This window comes from Dromiciops gliroides, chromosome 2, assembly GCF_019393635.1.
Source record: "Dromiciops gliroides isolate mDroGli1 chromosome 2, mDroGli1.pri, whole genome shotgun sequence".
In the NCBI taxonomy this organism is placed as follows: Eukaryota; Metazoa; Chordata; class Mammalia; order Microbiotheria; family Microbiotheriidae; genus Dromiciops; species Dromiciops gliroides.
In genome coordinates this window covers 23,034,904-23,056,314 of record NC_057862.1, presented here as the reverse complement: position 1 = coordinate 23,056,314, position 21,411 = coordinate 23,034,904, and the positions used below count along the sequence as shown (strand labels likewise).

The 21,411-nt window shown below is 42.4% G+C and overlaps 1 protein-coding gene across 9 annotated transcripts in view; it reads left to right on the top strand.

Annotated features, from left to right (window-relative positions):
* RHOBTB1 (Rho related BTB domain containing 1) overlaps positions 1–21,411 on the top strand; it is a 176,343-nt gene that overhangs the window by 141,526 nt on the left and 13,406 nt on the right. For all 9 annotated transcript variants that reach the window (XM_043985833.1, XM_043985836.1, XM_043985840.1 and 6 more), the window contains 3 exons: positions 5,519–5,704; positions 10,565–11,538; positions 12,854–12,972. In XM_043985833.1, the coding sequence (XP_043841768.1) occupies positions 5,519–5,704; positions 10,565–11,538; positions 12,854–12,972 (1,279 nt within the window). The remainder of the gene's footprint in view (positions 1–5,518; positions 5,705–10,564; positions 11,539–12,853; positions 12,973–21,411) is intronic.

Below are 21,411 nucleotides of genomic sequence, written 5' to 3'. Positions count from 1 at the left end.
AGATAATGAACAGAGAGAAGTCTCTCATGTTAAAGGTATGGAGGGGGGGAGCCTGGGGAAGCCTTCTGAGACTTAAAGGAAGTCAGGGAAAAGAGAAGGCCAAGGCAAGGAGGGATAGAATCCAGGTATAAGGGACACCCAGTGCAAATACCCAGAGACATGATGTCTTGTTCAGATGCAGGTGGGACAAGACAACCTCCGAGACCTTTTCCAATTCCAGGCCTACGAACTCCAGAGGTTTTGAGTTGGCTTTGGCATAACAACAGCTCTGAGCCCCGGGGTAAGAGCATGTCTTAGAGAGCTTTATCTCGGCTCATTTGCCTCCTCCCAATACAGTAGCAGGAATTCCAGTCTGTCTTTTATGCCTGTATCTGACACACAGTAGGCATTTAATCAATTTTTGTTGGATTGGCTAGGACTGAAGTACATTGGGAAGCTAGGTGGAACACTGGATAGAGCTCTGGTCTTGGAGTCAGGAAGACCTTATTTCAAAACCGGCCTCAGATACTAGCTGTGTGACTCTGGGCAAGTCACTTAACCCTGTTTGCCTCTGTTTCTTTAACTGTAAATTGATCTGGAGAAGGAAATGGCAAACCGATTCAGTATTTTTGCCATGAAAACCCAAAATGGGGTCACAAAGAGTCAGACACAATTGACACAACTGAACAGAGTGCATTTTACTATCTCAGACAGAATTTTGCCTCCCTCAAAACACAGATATGATAGTTAAGAAACCTTTGAAAAGCTTCCCACGTAAGACTGTCCTTGGGTCCTTGTACTGTTTCTAGATCAGTTCCTCTGCCTAATATTTGAGCAGTTTTTTTCTCATTCCCCCCACTTCCTGCCCTGTCTGCCCCTGGTTTTTAAATAAGCTCTAAATTAAAAATGCATCTAAGTTGGGAGGATAATTAATAATTTATTAAAATAATAATTGTCATTTTTGTATCACTTTTGATTTTTTCAATGTGCTTTGCACACATCATCTCACATATAATTGTCACAATAACCCTGTGAGGTTGGGTCTGTTATCATTCTCATTTTACAGATGAAGAAACTGAGGCTCAGAGAGCTATAGCAACTTTCTCTGGATCACCCAAGCAATCAAGATGAGGGGTAGGTTTTCCCCATTGAGCCCAGCTCCATATCCACCCTCCTGCACTGCAGGAGGAAGAGAGAATAATAGCAAATGCCCTTTTCTTATTCCCAGGACCAGCATTTCTAAGACAGCCTGGCGTCAGACACTGAGCAATCTCTGCACGGAATGTGTGTTTTGATTAAAAGTTATTGAATATCACTCGTTCCTTGGAGTTCTGCCTAGAGATATTCTTAGCTGCAGGTCCTGTGCTTTCTTGGACTAGAGATAGAAAAACTGGCTTGGAATCCAGACTGGCGTTCCCAAAATAGCTTGTATAGATGGGCGTTGATGCCAACAGAATGAGGACGGGGATTTAGAGAGAGATGTGAAGACAGAGGTGCTTTTGCCAGAGCACCAGCTCTCTGCTGGCCTGTTCCTGTAGCAATAGCCTTGTATCCTTATTTATATAACAAATACAGGATTTAGAATAACAAGTACATAACCTTAAAAAAAAATAAGGTCCGGGGCAGCTAGGTGGCGCAGCGGATAGAGCACTGGCCCTAGAGTCAGGAGTACCTGAGTTCAAATCCGGCCTCAGACACTTAACACTTACTAGCTGTGTGACCCTGGGCAAGTCACTTAACCCCAATTGCCTCACTAAAAAAAAAATTAAAAATAAATAAGGTCCTCACTGGGCTCTGTAAAACAGAAATGGGGGGTGGGGTGGGGGAACAGAAAAGGAGTAAGCTAGTAGGCTTGGTGACGGTTCCAGGGGGCCTATCCACTGAGTACCATAATGTGAAAAGGGGAAATGGACAGACCTTTCGGAAGACACCAGTGGATCTTTGAATCAATAAGCTATTTTAATTTTGAGAAAGCTGTGCTGTTCAGGATGAATCTTTGACCACCATTTCCTACAGAGTGTTTAACGTTGAGTCAAATCATTTCATCTAAAACATGTCTCACACTCAAGTTTTTGTGCCATAGAAATAAAAGATTTAAAAATGATCATTTCGTGACGACCTGACCTAGTGTGCGGACATTGTGCTGGGATTATACGTAGATGGCATTCTCTCTGTCCTCAAGGTCTTGCCACTGTTGGTCATCTGGAGAAGACTGAGTGTGTGTTTGGTGACACAAGCAGGCCTCTGGTTGCCTTGACAACTGGTCCATCACTGATTTCTAGTCCTCACATGCATTCGCATCATTTGATCACGGCACTGAACTCTTAGCTCCACGTCAGGGAGGTGGATTACAGCACTGAGAATGTTTTCCTTTATGGGTGCCATTGACGTGTCTTACCCAGGCTCCTGGGAGTGCCAATTAGAGAGAGCCACACGGCAGAGCCAGGCACCTTCCTCATCACTTTCCTTTAGTGCAGAAGCAGAGAATTTGTCTTAAAGCCCCAGACCTTTTATACGATGCTCTGGTCAAAATTCAACCTGCAGAGGCCTGGCTAGCTGATATAAATAGAGCCTGGGGCCATAGAAAAACTCAGGGACTAATGAGTGATTAGTAGAGAGTGCTTTGGGCTGCGTTCCAGGAAATATTGATGCTGTTGGGTAGAAAAATTGACTACCAAATGGCTGAATCATAAGGTGCTATTCGATCAATCCAAGTGCCTAAAGAACATGTCTTCCCCTGGGCTTTTTGGCTTCACTCCCGTCCTTTGCTGATTTCTAGTAACCTTGAAGCTTCTGTCTATTCTCATGGTACTATCACAGACCACCCATATTTGAGCCTCACTTTCAAGGCTATCCCAACACTGGCAGGCTAATAGTTTCATTAAAATCCGAACTATTTTAATATAAAAGAGATTTTTTTCTGTATACTTGCTATGAATTGATGTCATTTTTCTTTGTTCTTAAGTGAGAGGCAGACATCATATACTACATTTAATGCAAGGCCCCTAGTAGTTTCTTCTTCCCGTGTGAATACTTTTAGTCATTTCATGTCCTCCTATATATGTTCAATAATTCAACGTTTCCTAAGCACCTACTCTGTGCCAGACACTATTCAGTGCCTGCCCTCAGGGAGTTAACATTGTACCAGGCAGATGAAATGAATAGGACAAGTAAATGCCAAGTAATTTCAAGGGGGAGTGAGGAAGTTAATAATTCCTCAAAGATGATGGGGCTTTGAAGGAGGCAGTGTCTAAATGTGTTTGTCTCCACAGACTTGGAGAGAGGATACCTCATTTGTGACTCAAAAGAACAGTATTTGGATTCCTGCATGGGATTCTATTTGCTACATTAGTAGTAGTAATTGGCATTGATTCATCAATTTAAGGTTGGCATACTCTGTCTCATCTAATCCTCATAAAACATTGTGAGGTAGGGGCTGCTATTATCCCCATTTTCATATGGGGAAGCAGATTAAAAGAAGTTTAAATGACTTGTCCAGGGACACTCAATATTTCAGATGGAATTCAAACTCAAGTCTTCCTGACTCCTAAGTTCAATACACTATCTATTCCAGTATTCTGTCCCTTGGAAACTGAGTAATCTATCAGAAAATTAAAAGTGGATAAAACAGACATGAGCTATTTATTGTGACTTTAACCCCTTGCTATTTGTGCCCCTAAGGGCTAATTTTTGTAGATGATCCAAAGCCTTCCCCTTATCTCTTCTGCCTCCATGACTTTTAAACGCCCCCATTTATCAGTAACCTTTTCCATAGGTATCTTGCAAATATAGTCACAATCAGAATGCCTATATGCATTTCTGATGGTATAATGGGAGACTGTTTTATAACAATGCTCTTTCCTCTACGAAGATAGCAATTTATTGTATAAAGATATGAGAGAGAGAAAGAGAGAGTTAGTTTCATATCAGGATTGTTGGCCAATTGTTACTTTTTTTCATTCCCAGTGCTGACTAGCAAGGCTTTTTTAAAAGTAATAAACATTTTTATTTATAGTTATGGGTTTCAATTTTTATTTCTCCTTCCCTCTCTCCCCTCCCCCCTCCCAGAGGAGGCAAGTAATCAGATATGGGTTATACATATATGATTATGTAAAACATTACCATATTAGTCATTTTGTACAAGAAAACTTGAATAAAAGGAAAAAATTGAAAGAAAGTAGAAAATAGCCTGCTTCATCTGTTCCATCAATATCAGTTCTTTCTTTGGAGGTGGAGAGTATGTATCAATAGTCCTTTGGGATTGTCTTGGATCATTGTATTGTTGAGAATAGTCAAGTCATTCACAGTTCTTCATCAAACAATATTGCTGTCTCTGCACAATGCTCTCCTGGTTCTGCTCACTTCACTATCCATCAGTTCATACAAGTTTTTCCAGGCCTTTCTGAAATCATCCTGCTAGCAAGGCTTTTTTATTGATAAAGGTAGCCAGGAAACCTGCATGCATTGCGTTCTTAAAAAATGAAAATAGGTGTCATTTCGACAGTGTTTTATGATCTGCAGAGTGCATCACAAGCAACATATCATTTGAGCCCACAGCACCCTGGTGAAGTAGGTTTATTGTTGCCATTTTACAGATGAGGAAACTGAGGCACAGATAGGTTAAATCCCCTGCCCATGACCTCACAGCTGGTGATAGGCAGGATTTGAATGCAAGTCTCTCTGGTCACAAAACAACATTCTACTTTCTGTCTTACCCATCAACCCTTCTCCTGTTTAGTTGTCTTTCAAATAGGATTCCCTTTGTCCTGCATTCATCTGGGAATTAGCTTTTCTAAAATGTACGTTTATTTTTTTTCATTTATAAAAGATTATGGGGGGCAGCTAGGTGGCACAGTGGACACTTACTAGCTGCGTGACCCTGGGCAAGTCATTTAATCCCCATTGCCCCCGCAAAAAAAAAAAAAAAAAAAAAAAAGATGTATGGTCTCCTTCTGTGTGTGTCTGGTGGCAGGGGTGGGGCAGGGGTAGGAGTAGGGTTGTAAATCTTTCTGTTTTCTTCCTGATGTCACAGAGAACAGATATTGTCAGCAACATTTCAGGCCATTTGCTTTATCTGATTGGTTTATTCCCTCTCATATTTATGTTTCAGCTGGTGGAAGTTCATGGGGGGTTGGATGTTACTGTTGCGGAGGGTTTTGTTTTGTGGGACAGAAGATATGATGAAACTTTCTTGTGAACAGAAATAGTTTAGCATGTTATGATGTGGCTAAGTCTAAATCACTCTCTGTTGTCTATCCCATTACTCTAAGCCTGTTGATGCCTGTGGACTCTCCAGGGCAGTATGGAAATGAGGCCTTGAGCTTCTGTGACGGGGGACGTGGGGGGATCATCACAACGTGTATGTTTGCATGATTCCAAAAGGTCTCTCTCCCCTCCACATTCCCTTTACTTTTTAAAAAAATCAATCTTTCATGTGGCATGAGGTGTGTGGAAAGTGTCTGCGAAACCCCCAATGGAGTGATCAAAATGCTCGTATGAAGCAAATGTCATGGGGATTTCTTGTGTGGTTTCCTCATAGGTCTGATGTTGTGGTTCTCTGCTTTTCGATTGCTAATCCCAACTCCCTAAATCATGTGAAAACCATGTGGTACCAAGAGATCAAGCACTTCTGCCCTCGCACCCCAGTCATTCTAGTTGGCTGCCAACTAGACCTTCGCTATGCTGATCTGGAAGCTGTCAACCGAGCCCGACGCCCATTAGCCAGGTAAGGCCCAGTGTGTCCAGCAGCCAAGGCTTCTCATCCTTGGAGAATACAATGGTATGACCTCTCCTTTCATTAGTTGGATGCAGGCTTTAAGCAAGCAAGGGGTGTTCAGTGAATTATCCAAACTCCTGCCACATCTCTTATAATAGTGGCCCACATATCATCATCATTACTACCATTACTATAGCAAGCATTTTATATAGTACCTACTATGTGCCAGACACTATGATAAGTACTATACAAACATTATCGCACTTGATCCTCAACCCTGAAACGCAAATACTATTATTCAACCCATTTTACAGATGAAGAAACTGAGGCAAACAGGTTAAGTGACTTTCTCAGGGACACAGCTAGTCAGTGTCTAAGGTGATACTTGAATTCAGTTCTTTCTGACCCTGGGCCTGGTACTCTATCCATTGGGCCACCTAGTGGCCTCTTCACGAAGTGGCTTGCCAAGTGAACTCAAGCAGTAGAACTTGGGATCTATACTGTTGTACTCCTATAAAAATATAATGGGATCCCCTGGAGGACCCTGAGGCTTTTGTCTTCTTAGCACAATCATGTAACTGACTAACCAGTCCAGATAAGAGATCCCAGAAATCTCTATGTATCAAAAGAAACCTAGATACTTTGTTAGAGGCATCTGATTTCTGTGCATGTGGTTATTGTCACTAGTTAACTGTCAGGGGGGCAGCTAGGTGGCGCAGTGGATAAAGCACTGGCCCTGGATTCAGGAGGACCTGAGTTCAAATCTGGCCTCAGACACTTGACATTTACTAGCTGTGTGACCTTGGGCAAGTCACTTAACCCTCATTGCCCCTCCCCCAAAACAAACAAAAAAACACCTAGTTAGCTGTCAGGCTAATATTACCTGGCTGCGACCCTAAATTTCTTTATTTCTATAACTGGGGAGGGGGTGAATGGGAATGCTAACTAAAAAAATCATCTAGGGGCTAGTTATGAAAATACTACAAAATGAGAATTTTTGATGAGATTTTTCCTCATTGGGTATAAATATGATGACATCCCAAATGTCTTGGAAATATGCTTCAGTTTTATTTATATTAAAAATTTTGAAAGGGGAAAGAGAAAGAAGCAAAAAAAGAATGAAAAGAGGGTCATTCAAGAGATCAGGCCAAAAGGGAACAATGATGAACAGGATAACTTTGACAGTGACATACCGAATTTATTGTATATTTTTAAAGAAAGGCAAGCCATGCATAACTGAGTGTCATAGACAATCCTCTTTTTCTGTTCTACAATGAATTAAGAAATGCTTATTTTATTTGGTATTTATAAAGTTCAGAATAAAGTAAAAAAATTTCAAAAAGCAGATGATGAGAGAGGGAGTTTAAAAATCATTCCCCCCCCCAGTTTTTTCATAATTTATAGAAAAACAGCTTCACATCTTTCAAGACAAAGACTGCCATTTTTTCAAAGGTCAATATTAATGATGTTTCAGGTCTTTTCTTTGCCCTTTAGGATCTTTGTAAATAGTTGTTGTGTTTTTGCAACTGTAGGCAAATGTCTAGTAATAATCCCAAACATCAACTGAAGGCTCTATGTGCATCAAACATTAGTGGAAAATTATTTAGTAAGTTCTTCTGGTATTTTTTTCTTTCTGGAAACTCTTTGGATGAAACTGATTCAAGGGAACATAGACAGACAACACGCCACATACACACACGTGCATACACACCGCTCCTTGCTTCCATATGGTTTCACACATCATTTATTCTAAGCTTGACTGTATAAAAAACACCCAGATACCTCAATGATAAATTGAATCAAATATGAATTCTGATCTTATAACTATGAATAGTTTTCATTTGACATTTTCAAAATGTGCCAAAATGTATGTAAAATATTACATTTACCAATTGCACACGCTTCTGACTTGAGAAAGGCAAAATATCACCATTTCATGTGATGGCTTAGAACTGGAAGGTACTAGGTTGGTCGACATTTATGGCTCCTCTTATAAGTTGATCAACAATCAAGAAACATGTCTTCACAGTCAACAGTCAACAAGCCTTTATTAAGAGCCTGCTGTTTGCCAGGCAGGGGGCTAAGCCAGGGAAAGAGAAGGAAGACCAAAAACAGGGTCTCTGACCTCAAAGAGCTTAAGTCTAATAGGACAATACTGTGAAGGATTGAAAAGATTCTTGGTACTCTGCCCATGTCCTTGAGAGCTCTCAGAAACATAACCATGCTAACAAAATGTTTTAATAACAAATCTGATGCTTTACATTCTCATATTTTATGCCCTTGAAAGTCTACTGACATGGGCGATCTCCTGTGGTTCTCACCACAGGCAGGTGAATAAAAGAAGACGCTGTACATACTTCACCTTGGTCAGACCAATCTGGACATAGGCAAGCTGGGGGGAGTTCACAAGTTCACAGGAGGGCACTGAGGATAATGAGCAGTCCCCAGATCATGAGCATCCATTGAAGGAATGGGGATATGTGGCCTGGAGAAGAGAAGATTCCGATAGGGGAATAATATCAACCTGTCTTTAGGTAGTTGGAAAGATGTCGCATGGAGAAGGCTTAGCTTTGTCCTCTTAGGCCTCAACGAACAGAAATAGAACAGTGTTTGAAAATGCTGAGGCAATTGAGACTTCCTTGTGATGAGAACTCTCCCAAGGTGGAATGGGGGCTACGTCGTAAAGGAGCAGGTTCCTCTGTCTTTAAGGGGAAGCTGGATAAACATTGGTTTGATGTGTTGAAGCAGCTATTACTTCCTGACACGCGTTGGGCTAGGCGGCCACTTTCTAGTTGTGTGATCCTCTGTTCATCCTCAAACTGCAATATTCACAATGATGATATCAACAATTTAAATGGAAAGACCAACTATCACAAAACAATTGAAAGCAAATGTTACAAAATTACAAAGTAAAACTATGTACCCAACAAGAGACGTGAGGAGGTGGCCTTAACCCACTCCTTCGCAGAGCTGGGAGATCCGGGACAATGGATAGGGCAGGGGCTGGAAGCTGGGAGTATGCAAAAAGTCTTTTCAGACTTTTTTGATGTATTGATCAGTTTTGACCATTATCTTCTCTTCCTCTTTTTCTTTAAAATATATTCTTTCTTGTTTGGGATAGCTTTCTGGGAAGAGGAAGGGGAGAGATTGAGGTGATGTAAAAACAAACTATATAAATAAAAAATGTAATTACAAATGAGGAAATTTTGACTTGGGGAGATTAAATAATTTGTCTACAGGAAGCATTATGGCATTGTGGGAGAAAAAGCAATGGATCTGGCATTATAGGACCCAGATTCGAGTTACAGCTCTGCCACTTATTGTGTGACGTTGGGCAACTCCCATCACCTTTCTGAGTTTTAATTTCCAATTTCCAGAAAATGGAAATAATCATCATAATAATACTTCTCTTACCTGTCCTACAGAATTTTTATAAAGATTAGATGAGATAGGGTATGGAAGGGATGTTTACAAGCTATAAAGCACAGCAGCCAGAGAGTCTTTAAATTTTGGAGAATGAAGGGACCTCAGCAGCCATGTATTCCAATTCCCAACAAAAAAGAAAACACTAGTGTATCATAAAGGGATATACAACATTCACAGCTTAAAAGTGCATTGACTTTTTTAGACTCCCCATACATATGTGTAGTATGTGTATGCGTGTGTAGCTATATAATTTTAGATATGTGCAGGTATCACAAACCTCAATCAATAAATATTTATTGAGAATCCATTGAAGGGAAAAAAAATAATGCCAGGCAAGTCTTTACCTGCAAGCAAATTGGGGAGTCAAGGTATAAATACTTGGCTCCCCTCTATGACCCCTCCCAAACAGCCCCCCCCCTCCCGCCCCAAACCTATCCAGACACCTTGACCAACAGCGCTGTTCTGTCCAGTGAGATAGATGGAGGATTGCCAGGAATTACCATGTGCTTACTTTGTGGGACAGAGGCCCCAGCATGTGACTTAATGAGAGACTCTAAGGATCCTTGACCTTCTCTGCTGTAAGTCCTGTCCATCTGACCTGTGACTGAACTTTTATGTGCTCTCTTAATGAATTAATTGCTCCTTGGAAGCAAGTACTATCTGGCTTAGCACATAGTAGGGACTTAACATTTTTTCACTCATCTCTTGATGTAATTTTAGTCAAACCAGCAATGTTTCTGGATGGTGTGAACATGCCCCAGCTGCTCACTTAAAAACAGGAAGTTGGGTAAAACAGTGTTACCGGGGACAGTTAGTGCCACAATCAATAGAGACACATTCACTGACTCTTTCCTTTTGTCTGACATATAATAAAACCAGGTCCTGATTAATGTGACTATGAATCCCATGAAAGGGTCACATTATTCAAATTCACTATTCAAAGTTAAAATTATAGGTAACATATGATCATTGCTTCCAGTCCAATGGAAATATGCAGTGAGAATTCAAATAATACAACCATTTCACAGGATCTATTTTTTATACTAATCAGGGCCTAGTTATAAATTCCTGTTGACTTAATATGCTAACTTCATCAAAATTCAGACTATACATACACATATATATACACATATATAAACATATATACACATATGTATATATATACATATATGATTTCATCATTGCACAGCATAATACTTGAGTTACCCCAGTTACTCCTTTTTCTTTTTTTCTTTTTTTGTGTGTGATGTTTTTGGGGGTGGGTCAATGAGGGTTAATTAAGTGACTTGCCCAGGGTCACACAGCTAGAATGTGTCTGAGGCCAGATTTGAACCCAGGTCCTCCTGAATCCAGGGCCTGTGCTTTATCCACTGCACCACCTAGCTGCCCCTTTTTTCCTTTTTATAATGAGATCACTTACACCATTTCAACTTTCTGTTCCAGGCCTATAAAGCGAGGAGATATTTTGCCACCAGAAAGAGGCAGAGAAGTTGCCAAGGAGCTTGGAATCCCATACTATGAAACGAGTGTGTTTGACCAGTTCGGGATCAAGGATGTGTTCGATAACGCAATCCGAGCTGCACTGATTTCCCGAAGACACCTGCAGTTCTGGAAATCCCACTTGAAGAAGGTCCAAAAACCTTTGCTTCAAGCACCATTCCTACCTCCGAAAGCACCTCCACCAGTTATCAAAATCCCAGAGTGTCCCACCACGGGTATGAACGAAGCTGCCTATTTATTGGACAATCCACTGTGTGCCGACGTCATGTTTGTCCTTCAGGATGAGAAGCATATTTTTGCACACAAGATTTACCTTGCTACCTCCTCTTCCAAATTTTATGATCTTTTTTTAATGGAATGTGAAGAGTCTCCCAGTTCCGTTGAGGGCACTAGTCAAAAAGAAAAGCCCAGTCGGGACTTTCCAACAAGAACTTTGAGTCTTGATGCTGATGAAGAAAGTGAGGAGGCTGCCTCCGTCCCCTTAGCTTCTGAAGGCCAGACATCCCAAAGTGAGGGTGTGTTGAAAGAGCCAGAACTGGGAGCTGGGGACCTCCCTCCAACCACCAGAGACTTGTCTGCATGGAGCAAAGGGTTCATTGACATGCACAAAGAAATGCTAGTCAACCCTGTCTCAAATAGAGTAGGTTCCATGACTGTGGTCAGAATGGACTCTTCTCTTCAGTTGGGACCTTTCAGGACCCTGCTTCAATTCCTTTATACGGGGCAACTGGATGAAAAGGAAAAGGATCTGATGAGACTGGCTCAGATTGCAGAGATTCTAGAAGTGTTTGATTTGCGAATGATGGTGGAAAACATCATGAACAAAGAGGCCTTCATGAATCAGGAGATCACCAAGGCATTTCACGTCAGGAAAGCCAACCGGATAAAGGAATGCCTCAGCAAGGGAACATTTTCAGGTGAGTGGCTCCAGTGGTAATCCGGGTGGTCATCCCATTGGTTCCTTTTACGTTATCATGAAACAGTGGTTTAGACAAGAAAGAGAATTAGAAAATGGGAACCTTTGATGGAAGGCATCTATACTCATCAAGGCTATTACTCAAAATTCACCCCCAAAAAGCCTTCCCTGAAATGTTCCCTCTACTTCAACTATTTCTCTACCCTCTCACTACTTACCTTCACCAGGAATGGAAAAGCCATTGGTGCTATTGAGGGGGCACTCAACAAAGCTGATGGTATCACTACTACTCCCTACCTTACATCCCTCACTCCTTCTTCATTCCATCTGAGGTCTAGTTTTCCTTCTCTCCCTGGCCCAACTCTCTCTTTCCTCTTCCTCTCACTTTTTTCCATCCCCTTCTTATTCCTTAGATCCACCATTGGTAGTGTGGTACCTTTAGGTATTGCCTAACCCTTCTGGTGGTATTCAGTGATCTTGTTGGCCCCTGGAGGATGTGGAATTTTATATTTTTACTTCATTATTGTTTTCATACTGCTGTTTGACAGAGAGATTTTGGTACCCACCCTCTTAGGGCAGGGGTCAAAGCTTTCTCTTTTATGTCTTCCTTCACTACCTCTCCTCATGATATAAATTAGGAAGTGTTTGTTGAATGAATTTTACTTTTGACAAGTATTATAGATTATTGAACAATGCATTCCAATCCTTGGTGACCAGAGTACCATGGCCTCCCAAGTTACTAACATGGGCTGATAGCCTTAAAGAAAAAAAATAAAACACTCAGTGGAAATAAATCAAATGGATTGAACATGTTCCCTTATTTTCTGTTCATGCTTTTGGTCCAGATGGAACTCTGTATTCACAGGCAAAGCCCAATTATATTTTTGACCAGTTGATCACTTGGCCCTCCTAGCATTTTTGTCTTTCAAAAGTAACAGGATAGAATGGGTCTGGGTAATAGAGAACTCAGAAAAGAATCAGTAAATGTGGCAAGCAATGTGGACTGGTGTTCAAAGGGCTGGATTTAGAAATAGAAGACAATAAGTCCTGGCCTTGCCACTTACTCCCTCTGTGACCTAATGCAAGACTTTACCCTCTAGAGTCTCAGTTACCTCATCTACAGAATGAGGGGATTTGTCTAGATGACTTTGAATTGAAGATCATTCCCAGATCTAATCCTCTGGATCTCTGATCCTACAGTAGTGGTAGCAAAGCCATCAGAGGTTGGGGAAAGGGTTGTTGGACCCAGCACTTCTTATTTAAGCTCTCAATCTATAAGGTGGACTTAGGACTCTGTTTCTTCATTCCCGAAGCAGATGTGACGTTTAAGTTGGATGATGGGGTCATAAATGCCCACAAACCACTGCTTATCTGTAGCTGTGATTGGATGGCCGCCATGTTTGGAGGATCATTTGTGGAAAGCGCCAACAGTGAGGTACATCAATATTTTAAAAGAAAAATTTTATTATAATTTCTTTACAAGTTGTCAGAGGATGAGAGGACTGTTCATCATGCCATACTAGGATTGGTCAAAGGAACAGGGGGTGTTTAACTGAGAGAAAAAAAGACTTGAGTGAAGGGTGGTGGGGAGGACACTGCTTTTATGTCATGTGGAAGAGAGAATAGGCTTTGGCTTGGCCCCAGAGAACAAAACAAAGAACGTTGGGGATAAATTGACTTAGTCTCGATGCAAGGAGAAACTTTCTAGCCATAAAAATTGCCCCAGAGTGGAAGGGACTCCCTGGGAAAGTCTGGGTTCCCCCTCGATCGAGTTCTTTGAGTACACCCTAGAGGATAAGGTAAATGGTTGAGGGAATTCTTGCTCTAGGATGGGTTGGACAAGATGGTTTCCAGAGCACCTTCCAACTAAGATTCTAGGTAACTGTGACTTAGACTTCTCGAGGTGGTTCGTTGAAGCAGCGCTTTGGGCAGCACTGTGGCATCAGAGCTTCCCCAACCTTCCAGGTTTTCTTCTTCTTTATCCTCACCACCAGTCCCACCACCACCATCATCCTTCACCAACATTCCTCTCCATCATCACCACCACCAAACAGTGTTGATAAGCACTTACCCCTCATTTCTGCCTCAGTTACTACTTAGTGCTCATTGAACCCCAAATTGAGAAGCAGCAGCAGTGCCTGAGTCAGTGAGTTTCAGTTCAAGCCCCGGCTCTGCTCCTCATGATCTGTGTGAATGGACAAGAAACTTTTCCCCTCTGAGAAGCCTGAGTTTCGTCCCTCTGGAAAATGCTGGTGTTGGCCTGGATGCCCTGCAGTTCTGGACCTCTCTGAGCTCTCTAATACTCTCTCCCATACTGGGACTGATGATTTGCACCTTAGCTCCGCTGGTCAGCATTTATTAATCACCTACTGTGTGGCAGGTACAGTGAGAAACACTAGGGATGCAAAGCCAAAAACAATAATCCCTGCCCTCAGGGAGTTTACAATGCAAGGAGGGATGCAACATACAAACAACTTAGTACAAAGAAGATAGTTACAAGATAACTCAGGAAGTCGTCTTGGAGGACCAGGGTTCAGAAGGACTAGGAAAGGTCCTTACAGAAGGTTGGGACCTGAGACTTAGAGGAAGCCAGGGAGGCCAGAAAATGGAAATGAGGAGGGAGAGAATTCCAGGCCTGGGAGCAGGCAGCCAGCCAGGGAAAATGCTCAAGCAGGATATGGGGCGTCTTGTGTAAGGAATGAGGAGGGGCCAGGGTCACGAGGCCACAAAGTGATTATAGAAGCCACACAGTACAATGAGCAACCTATGGATTTGCGGGCAGGAGTCTTGACCACTTCTTACCTGTGTGCCCTAGGCCAAGTCCCTTCTCTTATGGGCCTCAGTTTCCGTATCTGTAAAGTGAACGAAGGTTGGATTTGGTGACCTCTGAGGTCGCTTTTTTTTTTTGCAGGCAATGAGGGTTAAGTGACCTGCCCAGGGTCACACAGCTAGTAAGTATCAAGTGTCTGAGGCGGGATTTGAACTCAGGTCTTTCTGAATCCAGGGCCAATGCTCTATCTACTGCGACCCCTGGCTGCCCCTGAGGTGGATTATTGATCTAAATTCATGACCCTATGAATTGACCCTCCCATAGTTCTTTCAGCCAGTCAGACCAAGGACATAGCCATCCTAGGATTTGACCAAGATGGTTGTGGTTGTTATCATTTCAGTTGTGTCCGACTCCTTGTGACCCCATTGGGGGTTTTCTTGGAGCGGTTTGCCATTTCCTTCTCTGGTTATTTTTACATATGAGGAAACCAAGGCAAACAGAGTGAAATGACTTGCCCAGGGTCACATGGCGAGTAAGTTTCTGAGGCCAGATTTAAACTCAGGAAGAAGAGTCCTGACTCCAGGCCCGGTGCTCTATCCACTGTGCCACAGTTGAAGGCCAAACCCCCAGGGTATTTGAAGTTGAAGGGGACTGATGAACCAGGGACCTAGTGTTTTGAGGGGATACCAACATGTATCTCCCAGTTGCCAATGAGGAAGGCAGGGATTAGAACTGAGAGCAAGGCTGTAGGCCTGGCCTTCCTGAGGAATCCTGGGGCTGGGTTGATAGCAGCCTGTAGTATCTGAATGTGAAGGACAGAAGTCTGGAAATGCCTGACCAGGTGGCATTTACCAAGCTTACTCTTTCAGTGATAGATAGCCCAGGAAACATTCTTTTAAACAAACATTCCCAGTTTATCATGTCTTCTTTCCAGTTTGGGATTATCCCACAAGGCTATGAACTACTCTTGACTGAACATTTTGTTTAACCCACTGTTATATCTCATACATCTCCACATTATAGCAGCACACATTTGTTTGTAGATTATAAATTCTCCTCCCCAACTCACCCAAGTGCCCATCACTTGGTCATTCTAAGCACAAGCACCTACTATGTGCTAGACACATATTATGAAGAGAAAAATGAAAGAACCCTGCCCTCCAAAAGCTGGGTCTAGAGAACAGGAAGAAACCCCACAGATCTGGGATTATAGACACCAGCCCCCTCCCCCAACCCCCCAAGCCCCACCCCCATCAGGAAAGTGAGGCTGTCCTAGGAATAAGGTTCAGAGTGAGCCCCAGCCCTCTGGCTCCTGAGTGCACCGCACCTCTCAGTAAATATTCAGGAGATGCCTAGAGGTGGCCATGAAGTGTATGTGACCAGAAGCAGGAAGCCTCCTTAGCTTAAGGCCCTGAGTATCTGCCTAAGTCTTTGTAAAACCTCTTAGTAGCTGAGTGGGGCAGGGGCAGATGTTCTATGGAGCAGGTTCTTAATCCGGGGTCTGGAAACTATAAATATTTTCACTGTATTTCAATATAATTGGCTTATTTTATGCATTTGGAAACCTGATTCTGAGGAAGAGTTCCTCATCTTGACCCAAAGGGGGTCTGGGACAGAGAGGGTCTGGTGGCACAGAAAGCTGTTCTGTCACACTGAGGCTGGGGGGTGCCAGCTCTCCCATCTATGGCCCAAAGACAAGAGCAGCACATGTGAGAGGCTCCTTATCCGTCCCTTGGGTTGCTACCATTCATTCTGTCTTCCTGCTAGCTCTTGCCCTCCCCCTGAGATGACATCCCATTCAGCCTGTTCATAAACTTTTTTGTTTTGGTTTGTATTGTCTGCTTTTTAGTGCTGGTGGTCATGATATTGCAAAATGCTTTTTTTTTTAAATAGTCTTTTCCCCAATTCCATGTCAAGACAATTTTTAGCATTCATTTTTACAAGATTTTGAGTTCCAAATTTTTTCTTCCTCCCTCCCCTCCCCTCTTCCTAAAATGGTAGGCAATTTGATATCATGGGAAACATATTTCCATCATTTGTTTTTATATATGATTGTTTATATATATGATTGCTTGCATGTTTTCTCCCCCTTTAGAATATGAGTCTCCCCCATGCCCTGCAACAAAAGCAAGGACCATTTTCTGCCTTTCTTTGCATCATTTTGCATAGTGCTCAGCACAAATGCTTGTTGACCTGACAGCTTGACTTCAAATAGAAAGTGTCCGCCTCACCTCCCCCCCAAAAAAATAACAAACTTTTCAAAGTCAGTAGAAAGCAGGCACTTGTGCACAGGCCTCTTTGACTAAGCTGAGGGCCAGGGGCAGAAGGGAAGGAGCTCTGAGACTCCATCCAGCCCTAAATCTCTGAACCCTGAATTTGTGAACAGTTTCATTTACCGCAAAATAAGAAAGCACCACACAGAACAGAGATTGCTCCTGTCCTTCCGTTATTGGAAGGCCGGGGCCTGCCAGTGGGCTGAAAGCTAAGAGTGGCCGGCTGGCCTCCAAAGGCTGCCAGGGAGACTAAGCAGGGGCCCACAATTGTCAAGGTCAAGCACGTAGTCAGGAAGGAATGCTGTCAGAGCTGACTTCACAAATGCTAATCCTTTTTATCCCTTCCCAGAACAGACCCAGATAGTCCCTAGATTAAGATGATACAAGATAGGACCAAAACAAAAATCCATCCAAGGAGAAGGAGCCCAAATGTAGCTGTCAGTTGACTAATTAGTGTTTTCCTCCACAAAATAATGTTAACAAAACAACAATAATAATATAACTGACATTTATAGAGTGTTTTAACCTTTGCAGAGTGTTTTATGTCTCTTTTCTTCTCTGAGGCGCATAACAATCCTTTGCACAGTATTATCCACATTTTATAGATAGGGAAACTGAGGCATAGAGTAAAGTGGCCTGCTTCTGGTCACCCAATTAGGAAGTATCAGAGGTAAGATTCAAGCTCAGGGTTTTCTTGACTCTCGATAAAACCCCCAGACCGCTACAGCTAGCATTCAGTTATGTAATAGACACTCATTCGCCTTCTCACCTCGAAGGCAAGGCTGGTCCAATTAGTTGTGTTCTGTGACTGTGGTGCATTTGCTTTGCTTACTGCAGGGGTTTCTAAACTTTATATAGCAAGGCTCCCCCCCCCTTTTTATCAAAAAATTGTGCCATCCCCACCCCACATATACACATGTGCACATAGACACATAGACAACTCATACTTTTTATAACTCAGTCCATACAGGTGATGGAGCCCCCTCCCCCCCCACACACACACATTTAACCTCACTCCCACATCATCACTTTCAGAGTCATTCTTGTTGACTTTTGATTAGAACTTTGTTTTCTTGTGAAAAAAAGCAGGTCTTCTATGTGGGAGTTGGGTCAGGCAATATCTGGTAACTTTGGCATCACTTTGTTCTGTTCCCTCCTTCCCTTAGAGTCCCGTGTCCTCTACGGATTCATGTTTCACACTTTGGAAAACTCTGGCTTATTAAGAATGTCCACATTTAGGGGCCGCTAGGTGGCACAGTGGATAGAGCACCATCCCTGGATTCAGGAGGACCTGAGTTCAATCTGGCCTCACACACTTAACACTTACTAGCTGTGTGACCCTGGGCAAGTCACTTAACCCCAATTGCCTCACTAAAAAAAAAAAAAAGTCCACATTTCATTAACCTCTCTTACTTTGTAGATCTCCTCCTCCCTTCTTCCTTCCTGCTTCCCCTTTCGTGGTCCCATTGACTCCACCCCCCTGGGCCAAATTTAAGGTTGTGAGGGTGGTAGCGTTGAGAGCAGAGGAAGGAGAATCTTCTCAGTCATGTCCTACCTGGAATATCTTGCTTCCAAAAAATTATAGGCCTTTGCTAATGATATAACAGTTTAGTTAGAAAACTTCAGAGAATCAGTAAAGGAACTAATTCAGACCACCCATAGATTCAGTCAGTAACAATCACCTTGTTTCCATTTTGTACATACTTTTGTTTCTATGTACAAGTTGTGTCCCCCAATGGAATGCATGTTCCCCAAGGATTAGGGATTGTTTTATTGCTTTCTTTGTATCCCAGATGCCTGGTACCTGGGTGGTTGTTGTTTGTCCTTCATTCTGGAAGAGGATCATGACTTCAAGAGGTGATGTCATGACTTGCACTGAGTTGGATTTAAGTGAGGGAGGGCTATGCAACCTCATTCTCTCCTCCAGAGCCATCTGGGTTCAGTGGCAAGATATACATCAGAATGAGTAGAGATGGCCCTGGATGTTTGAGGCAATTGGGTTAAGTGACTTGCCAAGGGTCATACATAGCTAGTAGTATCAAGTGTCTGAGGCTGGATTTGAACTCACTTTCTCCCAGCTTCAGAGGCAGCGCTCTATCTACTGCACCACCTAGCTGCCCTCAAAATCTTAGGTCTAATTCCTATTATTGTCTTCTTTTTAAGTAAACAGGGTTAAGTGACTTGTCCAGGGTCACACAGCTAGTAAGTGTCTGAGGTCAGAATTGAACTCAGGTCCTCCTGACTCCTTGTTGATGCTGTATCCACTGTGCCACCTAGCTGCTCCCAACACATAAGAGACCCTTAGTAAATGCTTATTGATCAATTAATCAATTGGTTGATTCAGTTGAATAGCAACATACAAAATAAATCCACAGAAAAAATCATGAGGGTTTCTATACAGAGCTAACAAAAACCAGGAGTAAGTGATAAAATGAGAAATTCCATTCAAAATCATTGTAAAATGAATAAAAAATCAAGGACAAGACACTCACATAATTAAAACTACCAAAGATACTTCACTGAAAGAGAGAGACATAAACGGAGAGCTATTTAGTGTGTATTGTTGGGCCATACCAAAAGAGTTAAAATGGCAGTCCTCAATCATTTACAAATTTAGTGCTGTACCAACCAAACTATGAAGGAAATATTTGCTAGGCCTAGATTTCATACTATGAATCATTGCCTTCATTCCCTGGGAAAGAGCAGGTATGTGTGTTAAAGGTGAGGCTTCTATTTTCAGAGAAGGAGGAGAGGGCAAAGCAGTCACGTCAGGGCTCACTCACTGATTGATTGAGGGGAGTAAGTCAAGCTGTGGACTTGTCCTTTGTCCCAGATCATTTTTATTTCAGAATTTCCTGGAGAGGCTCTAGTTTTTAAAAACAATTAAGAGTCTATTTTTCCATAGCATTATTGCAAATGGTATCAGGTTAACCTAACAGTAAAGGGAAAAAGAATGCCCTTGTTGGTAATGCTTTTAGCGTTTTGGGGTTTTTTATTTTTTTCGTTTAGTACCTTGGAAGCTGCTGTATTTCACGTATATCTTTCCCATTACTTTTAATGTAGCAGTAAGCATAATTCTCTCCCCAGAAGCACTCAGCAAGGGGTTCATTAAAAATACATCCCCAGATTGGAGTAAGCAAGGCTCATGCTTGCTCACTCACATGAGACCATTTCTGATCATGAGTCTCATAGTCCGAACTGATCTTTGCAATTTTAAAATTATAAACCAACAAAACTTGAATATGCAAAACGTGGTGCAAGCTTGACATGTAATAGAGTCTTCTTTGTGGTTTTAAGGTTTTTAATGCCTTTAATCATTTTCCCTGTGACCTTTCTCTTATTTAAAAAAAAAGTCAAGTAACACACAGCTTATATGTCATAGTACACCCACAGTCCCCCAGCAAACCAAGGAAAGAAGGGAAGTGTATCCTGGAATCCATTCATCTTTTTTTTTTTTAAATGTTCCCTTCATTCAGTAGAATGCACATTTAAAAAATCCAATTCCTAGATAAGTATTTAACTCCCTCTCAACATTCTTTCCCCCTAAAAGGTGTTAAAAATAGCTTCTTGGGGCTTTTAAAGTTAATTCTAAAGTTTGGAACCAGAGCAAGCACCTTGAAAAAAAATCAATCTTGGGAAGGAAATGGATTCCACAGTGAATTCAGTTTTTTCTCCCTTGCAATAGCAGCCACACATCCTGCTTGCTGTAGCTGAGGTGCTTAGCTCACCGTGGCAGAAACTGTAACTTACCAAGGATGATAGATTCGTGCAGAGCCTGAAGGAAACAGCAGGTCACAGGCCCAGGCGGACAGACGTCAGCGCCCAGCGGGGAATGGGGGAGCACGGGGCACCACCGCCTGCTGGTGTCTGTCATCACGTGCTGCCTGGGATGATTTGTTTTAGTCTGTGAGGTGGGGGAGAAGGGAGAGCGGACTGATGTCATTTTAGCATGTTCTTTGTGATGGACACATTTGCTTTATTTTTCTTGGAGAAATGTCCCAGGATACACTCATAACAAAAACATACAAAAGGGGGCTGAAGACACAACATTTGAAAGGTTGCTTCCCCAGCTGGGTTGCCCTGGGGGGTGGCTGATTCTGCTGGCCTGCAGGACAGCTGCAGCAGTGTGGTAGTGGAAAGAACACCAGATGGGGAGGGGAGGGTCTGGGTTCGAATCCCAGCTCTTTCTGCCTATGTGTTCTCAGGCAAGTCCTTTCCCTCTGTTTAGCCCTGGAGATTGGGGTTAAGTGGACCTCTCAAGCCTCTTGCAGCTCAAAGTTTAGTCCAGTTCCTATTTTGGACACAAAATCATAGCTAAATTTCATGGGGAACATTTTTTGCAGGTTAAGTTTGATGAAATCAATTCATTTTGTATCCCCAGAGCTGGTACATAATAAATAATAATAAATGTTTAATGACTCATTGAGGCTCATAGATTTTTAGAGCTGGAAGGGAACCCCTATGCCAGCTAGCTCACCCCCCCCCCATTTTTCAGATGAGAAAATCGAGGCTGAGAGATGTGAAGTGACTTGTCCAAGGTCACACAGATAGCAAGTAAAAGAATGAAGATTTGAACCCAGATATTCAGACTCCAAATCCAGCATTCATAGAATCTTAGATCTGGAGTTAGCAAGGACCCACCACCCCCCTCATCTTATAAAAGAAGAAATCCAAGGTCCTGCATTGGAAATGAGATCTGAACGTAGGTCACCTGAAAATTCAGCCCATTTTCCACTGTGTGATTCCTTCTGGGATCTCTTTCCTCCCCTGTAAAATGAAGGGGCTTAAATCTGACGCTGCTCCAGTCCTAGCACCCGTCCATTGGGCCATG